At 40.2% G+C, this 13,004-nt stretch overlaps 1 protein-coding gene across 5 annotated transcripts in view; it reads left to right on the forward strand.

Annotated features, from left to right (window-relative positions):
• Positions 1 to 1,548: 1,548 nt before the first annotated feature.
• Positions 1,549 to 13,004, forward strand: part of FERMT2 (FERM domain containing kindlin 2) — a 1,218,449-nt gene continuing 1,206,993 nt past the window's right edge. The window contains exons 1-2 of one of the 5 annotated variants that reach the window (XM_044074394.1): positions 1,549 to 1,972; positions 2,941 to 3,104. In XM_044074394.1, coding sequence (XP_043930329.1) covers positions 2,948 to 3,104 — 157 coding nt within the window. In that variant the 5' untranslated portion in view covers positions 1,549 to 1,972; positions 2,941 to 2,947. Of the gene's footprint in view, positions 1,973 to 2,160; positions 2,256 to 2,940; positions 3,105 to 13,004 lie in introns of those variants that run through there. The other 4 variants (XM_044074398.1, XM_044074396.1, XM_044074399.1 and 1 more) reach the window with 4 other exon arrangements.

Raw genomic sequence — 13,004 nt, forward strand, 5'->3', positions numbered from 1 at the left:
ATTTCTCTTTTTTGTTCTCTTATCAAGTCTTTATACAGTGGTTAACATAAACCCAATGTAAATTGATGATACAAACTGGATGGTTCTTTAAAGTGTACAAAACAATGATATGGCAGTTTAGAGGTACTTATAACCCCCATACACCTGATTTGGTGGAGGGACAACACTGGTTCTGACACAAATATGAGATCAGTAGTGTCCCAAGGCAATCAAAGCTGTGGCATCTACAGTACCTAACATTTGTCTATTGCAACCACTTGAGCATGGGGTTTAGGTACCAACATTTCTAAAAGTAAATTATCTGTTGTCACAATTTTTTCCATTATAGTACAATATTTCAAAATATAGCCCTCAACCTGTGATCTCCAACATGTGGAGCACTACCCGTGAAAATGTAGAACAAATGGGCAAAACGTGAAAGCTTGCAGCATGTTTAATAAGTGTTTTGTTATACTTACAAAAAGTTCTTTTAGAGTTAATATGATTCAGTATTATCTGATATTGTTTAAAATATATATTTATACCCTTTCAAAGTGGAACAGCATTGAACATGGAACATTTAAGACTCAAAATGAACAACATTCCACAGTAGGGTATACTGTTGTTGAAAGGTATGTGCTGCATACATGAAAGTCCATCCATCTAAATATATGAATGAATTGTATGGAAGGAGAGAGAAGAAACATTGCATGGGGGAAAAAACATTAACTGTCTTAGACACATATAAAAGAAATGATGAAGAGGACTGGCTTTGTAGAAACGTTATTTCTCAACTGCTACGGTTTAGGCATGGATGTTTGGCCCTCAGATTTAGCCTTGCGCCCCCTAGATTTACAATATTCCTCATAAAGTCCCACCTATTTATGGGTACAAAATTTCATTAAATACATAAACTATGCCTATGCAAAGATTCCCTATCATTTCTTCCACATTATGAGTGGTAGTATTCCTAATTTTGGAGATGAAAGGTCGAGCGCTGTAACTGACTACATAACTTCTAGTATATATAGAACTTCAGTTGTGGAAAAAAAGTACTCCTGCTTCTTCTAACCCTCTGCTATAATATTTAATGCTCGGGGCCCGGGGGTGAGAGGCACGTAAGGGCAGAAAACAAATTTGGGAGCGTGTCCCCGTGTGCGGGTGTGGAGGGTATAACGGACATAACATGATTGATAATACAAAGGAACAAGATGAAGACAGCTTTTTTAAACTTTTATACATTTACAGGACACATACCAAAGTAAAGCCTATGTGTTTACTAACAGACTGAAGGGGAATCTCCGTTACATTAACTTTATTTTAATAGCGTATACGTTAAAGTTTGTAAAAAAGTTTTAAAACAGACTTTAAGTGTACTAATTGTAACATAATACTGTTTACTTTCCCACTTTCTTTAAAGTACACCAGTTGCTTTACACTTCTGGTCATGAAAGTGTTGCTGTAGAAAAGGGGATGGGACAACTTAAGAAATTAGGATCTAACGGGACACTTCACTAGTTGCACAATCTATGAATCCCTGGATCCCGGATGTTGGCTAATACGTTGGATTCTACCACCGCACTGTGCATTTCCATAAAAGGGCAGCTGTTACCACTGTATGATTTAGTGTTGTATACAATTTACAGTGTCATGAGTCAATGTCTTACTATTCTAATTCCCACCATTCTTATGTGTTACTTGAAGGGAAAACAGCAGATAACTGTTATTCCTCTACTAGCTTTCTCTGCGTTGTTCTATGTTGCCAATAACCTAAGGCAGTAAAAGGCGCTGTTGGATAAAGGAGACTATAGCGCGCAGAGCAAAGTCGGATTGAGTTAAACAGTGACGTTATCGTCTGACAGGGAAAAAGGTTGAGGGACTCCATTAGAAAATCCTGAAGGAAACTGCGGGGGGAGTTTATCTACGTTTGGAGTAAGAGGATAAAGACTTTGACTCTGTATTAGGCTTCCACTCGGTGTTATTTGATAAGGGGGTAAGTTTGGGATGTGTTATGTTTCGGTTACACTATTACGTATGATACTTTTCTTGAGTTTTTGGACTGCGGGTTGGCGGCAGCCTGGTTTGTCGTGTCCCCAGGCTGCTTCGCTTCTGTTATGGATGGCCACTTTTCCCAGTAGCGCTTGACACTTCTTACTTATCTTGGACGTGGGATATCCACCCACCTTACAGATTGTTGGTTCTTGATTTCTAAACTCATGTTTTCTTTTGGACATTAGTGTTGCTTTTTGAAGTTTATGGGTGGGAGCAATAAACAGGTGAATGGGTGTATGTTTCGTTCTTTCTGGATTTATGAAGAGTCAGCATTGTACAATTTGTTTGATGGTGACTGCGCCTGTTGTATCCCTGTTTAGTGTAACTATGCTGGACCTAATATGTTCCTGAAATACACAGACTATACACTTGAGTGTAACATTTGAATTTACAGTGATTTCAGCCCTGTTTTCCTTGCATTCCTTAATGCTTAGCTTGGTATGCAGACATAATGTCTAAATCCATTTAATGTGTTTTTGCAATTCGTGGCTTTGCACGTGTTTATTTGTAGAGCTCTTTGGGGTGCGAAAATTAAGAAACTTGTTTTAATTAAATGCTGACCGGAACGCACGAGTTGCAAGATACAGTCCTCGCCCTTACAGTCCTCGAATCTGCTGAAATAATATAGCGCAAATTGAATTGGTTTTCAGTAAATGAGTATTTTAATGTTTGCTGTATATTTGTGGGTGTGTTGGTGGTATACAAGGCCTGTTTGTTGCACTTTGCATTTATATGCTGTGATGTATAAGGGTGTGGAGTTTGCATCTCTGCATTTTGCCCCCCAGAGCATCGTATAGCGTTTCCTAGTTAATTATAGCATGAATCTGCAAAACTTATTTCCCCTTCATTAGTCTGGCTAACTAATGTTTTTGTCATCCTTTATTTTCTTTGCGACACTGGGACCAACAGCAGAAAGATGGCCTTAGACGGGATAAGGATGCCAGATGGCTGTTATGCTGATGGGACGTGGGAGCTTAACATTAATGTGACCGACCTCGACCGGGATGTAACCCTGCGAGTCACTGGGGAAGTGCACATTGGAGGAGTGATGCTCAAATTGGTGGAAAAGCTGGGTAAGTTGCATACTAGTGGGTGGGGCTTCCTGTAAAGTTAACATTATTTACATTTCATACAGAAAGTAGATGGTCGTAGTTCTGTGAGAACCGACCCCCAACCAGTTAAAGTCCGTTAGAGGTGTATTTCTGATGCTCCTTGCTAGCTTACTTGTGTAATTAAAATATATTTAGTTTGGGCTGTAATTCATTCTTTGTAAAACTCCTACACTATTAAATGAACTGTGCATACGGAGTTTGCTTATTTGTTAATCCATTTGCCGTATGGAATTGAATGCAGAGTTTACAAGCTAGTTTTTTCAACGTTTTAACTGGTAAACGGTGCTCAGAAAATGGTGGTAATTTTCTGCCATTTTCAAAGAGGGTGGTGCAAGTTAGTTGTGGATGTGGTGTTAATTGTGGCAGTTTTTTTCATGGGTTACATTTTGAAAGATTGAAATTTTGTTTTTTTATCTGTGTGTGTGTGTGTGTGTGTGTGTGTGTGTGTGTGTGTGTATGTGTGTGTGTGTGTGTGTATATATATATATATATATATATATATATATATATATATATATATATATATATATATATATATATATATAAAATGTCTTTTCCATATAGCCTTCTCGTGGATAGTAAGTTTTGGCTTGACAAGGGTCACGTTTTAGTAATTGTTCAGGCAGCCTTCTGGTCCGTTAAGAGACAAAATTATTCAAACCAGATTTTTTTATGCACATAAGGTTTGTCCCCAAAATGTTGTTTGGCCTTGTCCACCTTCAAATAGTTGTATAAAATAAAATACCTGTTAACTTTGTGAGAAAGTTGAGGCAAGACTGAGTAATGCCTTGGACTCATGTTTTGTATTCAACTTTAATCTACCCCCCCCCCCCCCCAAAAAAAAAATGGATGGAATAAAATAGATTTCAGTTGTCAATGGAATCTACTTTTGTTTTAATTGTGTTAAATGCAACAAATGTGGAAAGAGGTTTTTAAAGCTTAAACCTGAAATATAGGGGTTATAGTTTTTGGGGTGTGTGTGAGTTTTTGTTGGTATCTTGTTTCTTTTGAGCTGAATTGCAAGTGCGATACTGTACTACCTAATTGGACAACTCAGGCTGCATGATATAGTTGGGATTATGCAGCAAGTTTGAGAGTTGGCCTATATGGTCATAAAGACACCTTCCATGTATTTGTACCTGGTTAAGTCATGCAGAATAAAACTTGAATACTCTGGGATGAATTTGCTTATAGCAAGGATGATGAATGTTGCTAAACAATTTAATCCGTCCACAGCCCATTTTGCACATGGGGTCAGGGTGTCACTTTAACGGTGACAGTCTAGAGCCAAGGCTTACCCCACTGGATGGCTGGCTCCATATTACGCACTCGCAAGTGCACACTCGCCTATGACCAATTTAGAGTGTCCAGTCCACCTACTGCATGTCTTTGAAATGCGGGAGGTAAATGGAATAGCAGGAGGGAAATGTATGTGAACACAGGGAGGACATGTGCAGACTCTGCACTTCTTGTATTAAATGGCATTTGTATCGAGGGGCTCCTACAAGAACCTACATTGGTGCTTAATTCGGTGTTAACCATATAATCATCTTAGATGTATTAATTTGCCAGTAGCCGTGGTGAAGATTGCCTGGAAGCCATGTGTATATGTACACCTGTTTTACTAGAAGTTTGTCAGGGTGCTGTTTTGAATGTTGTAGATGAATTGGATGGCTCTATACCAAAATAAATATTCATTCCATTTGTTTAACTGATCTGTAGTTCTGAGCAGGAAGAGAAGCTTAATATTTGCTCAAGATCTTTGTATACCTGGGGTCTAAAGCCATCTTTGGACCTAGTGTCTTGAGCAATGCACTGTTTCATTAGTTTGATCCACTGGGTTTTGGTTTATTTTGAGTGTTTGCTTGCAAGGAATGGATTTTTGATTTTCATTGCTCTGAAGTAATGGTCGAAGTCTTTGTATGCTGAATTTTATTATTATTCTCATGTTAAGTATTTGAGTTGAAGTTTCCCAGAAGATCAAAAGTTGATTTTCTGTGATTTGGACTTTGTGACTTCACCAGAAATGAGTTTTTAGCATTGGATATAGCTTTGTTGATATGCATAATTAAAATTTTAGGTGCATGTTTCATGTAGGTTTGAAATTCATCTTATGTATTTAATTTATTGCACAAACATGGTTACATTTTGTTTATAAACTTTTCTATTGCCTTGAATTAAGATTTATGTCCTTATGTGCATGTTATGATGAAAAGTTGATGGTTGAAGGTTCTGTAACATCTGTCACTTTTTTTCTTATTGAAAAAAAACTGTGCATTTTAAGGGTGAATTTCACTGAATTACCTTCCTTCAGATACTAGGGGATAAAGTCTAACTGTAAGGTTCACGCACCTACTGGCCTACAAAGCAGGTTCTATGTCAACTGGGCTAATAATTGAACCTGTTTCTAGATATGGTGGTCTAGACCAGGGCAGGTAACTGTTGGTAAGGCTTGACAACTCAAATATAAGTGTTTTCTTAATCACAGCGAATGTCTCTGATCATTATCTGTTACTGTTAGTGTTTTGGAAGGTGCCAACAGTGAGGCATAGGAGTGAGAAGCAGTCTGGCCTGCTTATATTGTAATATAGGGATGGGCTTGAAAGTCTGCTGCAGTTCTCCACTTGGAACTATGGGGGAGGGTCTGCAGGTGAGTGCTGTTGCTTGTGTGGAACCATGCACCTGCATTGTGCCTAGTATTGATATTGCATAGGCCTTGCCCATCAGAGTTTGAGGATTCAAAAGAAAATTTGCTCCTCGTGGCTGCTGCAGTTTCTTGACACAGGTCTGTGCCCTGCTTGATTACAGGGGTGATGACCCTACACAGAGAGGGTTTGGTTGTAGTATCTAACTTTATCTCGTCTTTGAATTTCATAAGTTCATTAACTTTAACATTGTAGTGTTCATACTATTGCTAGTGAGTTTCAGATGAATGTGTTGTAGTTTGGGATAGTTCAGATGTTTTGACCTAAGATTCAGTGGAGTTTTGAAGGATCCATTATGTTTAAGCACGTGCATACATTGAAGTCCTGTATTGGTCCCATTTCCCTTCAGGTAGTTTGGGATGTAGGGAGGACTGATACTGAAGCTGTGTGTTTTGGAACATTGTGATGACCACAGAGCTGTGGCTTTCTCTCCATGTAAAACTGTGTATATAAAAAAGAAAAAAATAGAAAACCTAGTCGTGATGATGATGATGTTTTCTCTCTGCTGCTGTTTTCAAACTTCTTGGTGCACATTGAAGAATGAAAAGACTCGCTTCTTTTGGAAGGAATGACCATATGTACGGTACAGAAGGAAGATGAGATTCTTTTGTGCTCGTGTGTTGGGCTTGTCAAGTTCTGTGAATCTTTCATAAATGTCTATGGGAGTACATAAAGTCTGGGAGTGTAAGTCAGGTGCTACTTGTGTTGCAGTGCCATGGCTCAAGTTTAAGGATCTCTGGTTTCTGTCACATCAGTACCAAGTTAAAAACAAAAATAAAACTGTTGGAAGTTTCTTAATTTGTTGTAGTTTCTGTTCATCTTCAAGATCAATTGTCAAATGGTATAGCCTTGGCTTACTTAAATGTATAAAGTCAGTGTATTTTTATGTAAAATGTTATTTGCCTAGCCTATTTTGCTTATGTGGCCTTTTTGCCCCTAGTAGCAGTAATTCTGCTTCTATTAAGCATGTCCAAGAATTCTTGACTTTATGCGCAGTAGAATTCTATCTACGAAGGGAGGGAAGATTCTGGATGTGCAATAACTTTTTAGTGAAAAGCATTTGAAGGGTGAGTAAATGCCATGCTTCTTCATTGGCTCTTAGGCTCAGTGCTACTGAGTGAGCAGTGCTTGTTGTCCCCACTGTGGTATTTGGCTGGCCGTGGAGGAAAGATAACACTTTGCACATGGCAATTGTTGTTGGCTACCATGCCAGAATCTTTTTTTTTTTTTTAATAGTAACACTGTCTGTTTTGGAATGCAGATTTTATTAGAGACTGCTATGCTTGGTTTCCTTAGTAAAACGACTTTGCAAGGATAAGTTAAATTGGTTGGTTATTACTTGCTGTGTCTTTAAATGCATGGTAGCTTCACATTCATGGCTTTACATTTATGGCTCTGGTGGTATAGCTGCAGTGTAGTTTAAGGAATTACCTCACGTTTGGATCTCGTGTATCTTGTGGTTTCAAAGCTAAGCAACTTTGGCATGTGTTCTTTGGCAGCTGTTGTTACTGAACAGTAAATGACAGTACCATAGACTTTGGCCAGAATAGCCTACTACATAACACATTTGCAGGAAACTCCACTGTGTGGGGCTTGGTTGGGAAAGTGCCACTGAATTATGCTTGTATACGAGTTTTATACATGCACTCAGTTCTGTAAGCTGAACTATTTACACTGGTCACTCTCCTATTCTTGGGATCTGCTCCTTGATGTAAATATTGTACAGCAACATACATGGATTGCATTCTTTTAATTGGATAATTGGTTTGCACATGGGGTTTGTCATTATTGGTTACTAATTATAGTACTTTAAAGATTTGGTACTGTTTGTATCACTCCTAAGATACTGCCATAGGAAATAATTTTTCAGAAGCAGATGATTAACTGAGCATTCATGTCTTAAATATTTAACTATGGAAAGGAATGGCTTTTGAGTGTTGCATTACTATTTTTTTTATCTGTGTTCTGTTTTTAAATATTTTTGCTGCACATATTTGTTTGCTACCCTTCCTTTCCCCCCCTCCAGCTTTATTTTTAGCTTTATAATTTTTTTTAAATGTATGAGTGAATAAGGTCACTTGACTTTAACCACAGCCAGGGCATTTGGTGCAAACATTGTAGAAATGTGAAAGTGTAAGTGCTTGGCATGCATGTTTTATAGAATTACTGAAGTTATTTTGGTGCAAAACACAAAGATCGCTTGGACTTGGCTTTCCCTGCATTTGGCAAAGGAATAACTTGCGCTATTTTTGAATGAACTTTTATGCTTCTGAATAGCAAAAAAAAAATCCCTGGGGAGCAGTACTTCACGTTTGATCAATGGCTGATCAGTCACATACATCTCTAGGAACATTTTAAGTAAAGGAGAGCTAATGTCTTAATTAGGGAGACACTTCACTCCACCATTTAATTTTATAATTCTCTTGTCTCCCCTTTTTTTCAAAATGTGGTAATCCTAAAAATACATAATTGGGTAAATCATGATTGTTTTGAACTGCTTGAAAGGAATGCAACAGAGGTATTTTTGGTACCATATGATGTAGCTTTCATTTGTTTTAATAGTTAAAGGGGTAAACCTCATTTGCTTGGTCAGAAGGCTTAGCAGTATTCTACCACTTCAGAATGCCAACAAGTCTAACCTCAAATATAGCTTGCCACACACCTTGCAACTGAAAAACGCATTCATCTTAACTGTTGGCTGCTATAAAGCATTTAAGGGTGTAGTTAAATCTTATAGTAACAAGGTTGCAATTTACAGCTGTTCTGTTAACTAGCCAATTTCTATTTTCTTCCCTAGACTCTTGCTTACACGTCAGTGTCATTGGGTAGATGTAGATCAGCCCTGTGACTGACGCTTGGCATGTTTTAAATCTGGTAGGACACATGAAAAGCTAGTTGCAGTATTTTCATATTAACCTTTGTTTTTCTGTTGTTGCAAAGGTACAAGTTAAAACTTTCTGGCCCAAATGACTACCTGCCAAGTCATTCCTGTTCTACAGCATTACAGAAATATTTATATGAAGAAGTATTTCATTTCATGTCTGCTGAAGAAAGTGTTACTAGAGGACTCTTGTACTGCCCATGGTGTTTGTGGTCCATGTGTATACGACTGCTGTTGACCTGTAGGAACAGTCATAACAGCAACTCTCTTTAGCTGGTTAAAGTGTTCTGACCAACCTTTATCTGCTAATACTTTGAGAATTTGAGTAGGAAACCTGTGCGCTTTGGTAAAGAGAAAGGTGTACAAATCCTCCTTTAAATACCTTTTTTATCTAGACACTAGTGGACACAAGGAAGAGAGCCTCGCAAACTAATATCCTTCAGCTTAGTGCTTAATCTTTGCATAAAGATTGCAACAAACAGGCAGGCTGTTCATAAGACCTGTCCAAAGTAGGTGAAAGTTGGCCGAAACTTTGGCTGCTTATGTTTGGGAAATTGCAGAGATCAGCAACAAGGACAACTTTTGTCTAATATTCCTCAACTGTGAATGCTCGACAACGTTATCCATATTACTGAAGTTGTTGGAAATGGGGGGGGGGGGGCCTCGCAGTTTTATCAAACATTCCAGGATATTGTTTTTGTATTATTTTGATTAACTATCAGACTTGAGTATAGTTATTTTCAGTAGGCGTTGGCTGCAAATTGATAACTAGGAGTGAAAATTTATGGGATGAAGATGGTTCATAGATCAGCCCAAGGGCCTAAGTAAGCCTAGCCAACAAGGTTTCCTGGCTTACGCCACCCAAGAAAGTTAATTTCCTGTGCCCCTGTCGAGCAGAGCCACAGAAGTAATCCCTGGGGTGCATTTCCTATTTCCCATCCAGTCATAGATTTTTCTTGAGTGCTAATGAGGACCTTTGCTTGATGTAGATGGGTAGCTTGCTTCAGAGTATATGAAGTCTCTGGGACAGGAATCTATCCCACCAGCATGTCCTGTTTATTGTGGTAACAAGTTTTAGGTCCCTAGAGCATGTAGCTCTGAGGGATTGGGATTTCTTGAGGTGTAGCATGTCCAACATGGGTTTAACATAGCTTTATATGTTGGACAGAGATGTCTGAGCAGGTGATATGCTCCAGCTTTACTTTTTTTTTTCCTGACTACTGTGGCGATGTGATTATCAAAGGAGAGAATATTGTCCACCTGGGTATCAAGATCTCTTATCACACATTTGGCGTTAAGTAGACTGTCGTTTATGTGGGATTTCATGGGTATAGAGTTTTTACCAAAGGGGATGACTATGCACTTTTTAGCATTGAGCTTGATGCCATGCTTTTGACACCAGGCATCTGTCTCAGTGAGGCCCTTCTGTAGAATGTCCACATCATTTGGGGACTCTACTATGGCTTCTAGTTTGCAGTCATCTGCGAACTTCATTAGCCAGAGGCCTTCTGTGTTAGCCTGTACATCAGTGAAGTAGATACCAAACAGGAGAGGTCCCAGGACTGAACCCTGTGGTACTCAACTTTTCACTGGTTTGAAGTCAGATTTGGAGTCTGCAACTTTTACACTGTGGGTTCTGTCAGTAAGCCAGTTAGCAACCCATCTTGTGACGTAGGGATTTATACCTAGTTTAGTGAGTTTAGCTATAATTCCAGAATGGGGGATGGTGTCGAAAGCCTTGGCGAGCTCAAGATAGGCTGTGAGAGCCACCTTACCCTCGTCTACGTCTTTGGTGACTGCCTCAAAAAAGTCGATGAGGTTCAAAAGGCATGATCTGCCTTTCACAAACCTTAACTGGGTGGGGTTCAGAGTATGGAGGCTACCAATATCTTTGAGTTCCATGGCCTTGCAGACCAGGCTCATCAGGCTAATAGGGTGATAGCTCCCAGGATCAGTGGTGACGCCTCCTTTGTGGAGTGGGATAACTGTTGCTGTGTGCCATTCAGTAGGCACAAAGCCTGATGTGAGACTATGATTGGACATGGTGCTTAGGTGGGGAGCCAGTTGAGCCAGTTCGGTAAGGGGGAGCCAGTTCAGTAAGTTAGCACTGATCTGCTAAAATGGTTGACAGTATCAGTTGGTTCTGAAATTTTTGTGCTGTAACTCAGAGAAGATCTGGGTGTTGCCATTGAGATTCTTGACGTAGCTATAGAATGCTTTGTGGTTGCCCTTAGAATCTGTGGCGATTTATGTTTTCATAGCTAGTTTTGGAGGATCTTATTAGGAATCTCTCCTGCTTACTGAGGATGGACCAGGGAGCTCCTCCACTTATGGGATTTCCCTTTTGCAGCAGTTTCTTCTGTTGTAGAGTTATATGGCAGGGGACCACCAGATTGGCTTCCTTTTTTTGGAGGATAGCAAGTTTGGGATAGCATGATCCATGCACTTGTGCTTAGAGTGCATTTGTGTAGGATTCAGCAGTCGTAACTGTAATGCCCATCTGCATGGGTGTCATGAAGTTTGCCAGTTCTGTCTTGAGCATGAAGTTGGCTTTGGAGAATTTTTTTACTGTGGTTTCCTTAATGGTCGATGGGGGCAGTATGCGGATATCTAGGGTGATTAGCTTATGGTCTGATCTGATCTGACCAATGAGGAGTTGATTTCAGGTGTGGAACACTGGTCACTCATGTTGGTAATGACTAGGTGTAGGATATTGTTGCCCCTGGTGGGGGTGTGGACAAGTTGATCCAGGGCATTGGAATTTATGAATTCCAGCGTTGAGCGAAGGAGTTGGTACATTAGTTTGCCCAGTTAATGGTGGGGTAGTTGAAGTTGCCCATTATTAGGGTGTTTTGTTGAACCCTAATATTTTCCAGTATATCAAGAAAAGGGTTGGGGGAATCCTGGGGCGTAGTGGGACATCTGTAGCAAGCTACAGTTTGGATTGCAGTTTTGCTCAGAGTTAGTTGCACTTGGGATAACCTTGGATGTATTATGGTGCGCAACTAGCCTGGAGGTTTGGATATCCTTAATGTGGACATGCCTCTGCCTTTGTTCTGGTCCAGGTTAGATGGGCAAAAAGTGTGGTGTGAGTTATAGCCGAGTAATGCAGGGGTGCTCTCTAGAGCCTTGAACCAGGTCTCAGTCACTGCACAGATATCGATGTTCTCCATTTTAAGGAGTGCCTCGAGGTGAGTGCATTTTGAGATTTAGGCTTCTAGCATTGAGTAACATTACCCTCAATTTTGCTTGCCTGTTCTGTTACGGTGGTGAATTTATTTGAACCTAGGGGGCAGCAAGAGCCTTGGCCAGTATCTGGAATCCCAGGGGTAACAGGTGCATGCCATCTCTGTCCAAGCATTGTGGTCTGTCGACCATGTCGTCCCAAGCAGACATACTGGATCCCCTTAGAATGACACCAGAAGCTTAGCCAATTGCTGAAGTCAATCATTTTGTCCTTGTACTGTATCATTCTAGGTGATGGCAGGATGGTACTCTGGGCTAGGGTCATACCTGCCTGGGCTACAAGGTCTGAGAGCTCTTCCATGTAGTCCAGGGAGGTACGTCTCGGGTCGTTCACACCAACATGGACAATGACTGTCATATTTGTACTTGTGGAGTGACCGGAGTCTGTGGGTTATGTGGCGGATCCTAGCAGCTGACAGTAACCTTCTCCTTTGTTTAGCCTGGTGAGTGGGACATCAGTGTGCCTGACTATAGTCTCACCTATGACTAGTGTGTTGGGTATGTTGGTTTGCCTTATGGGTACGTTGGTTTATTGGCACACTGAGTCTGTGGGCTATGTGTCATTTGGGTTATGTTGAGGGGTGCAGGTTGCTTGCGTTTCTGCTTTTGGAGGTCTGTGTTGCTTGAGCAGATTGAGAGCCTCTGAATGTGTGTGGATTTTGGTGGTGTAGGTTTAGTGGGACTATGTGATGAGTGTGGTGGTGCAAGTGTTTACCTTCTCTTCTGTCAAGTTCAGTCTTGGTTGGAGAGAGCTGTACTTCCAGTTTGGCTAGATAAGTGCATCTCTCACAGGTTGTGATGTTGGCTGGTAGGAGGAGAGGGTTGTCTGTGTACATGAAGCAATTGCTACATTGCCTCAAGATGTCCAAATTCATCAGACAGGAGAGAACACTGGGAGCAAGTTCAGTTTTGTGTAGGGTGAGTTAACTAAGTTTTGTTAATTTGTAAGCTGTTTTGGGAGTAAATGAGATTAATTTGGGTTTAGAAACAGCTGGGCAGATGTCTGCCAGGTTTCTGTAGAAGTGCTCC

This window comes from Protopterus annectens, chromosome 6.part0, assembly GCF_019279795.1.
Source record: "Protopterus annectens isolate FY-2018-M chromosome 6.part0, PAN1.0, whole genome shotgun sequence".
Lineage (NCBI taxonomy): Eukaryota > Metazoa > Chordata > Ceratodontiformes > Protopteridae > Protopterus > Protopterus annectens.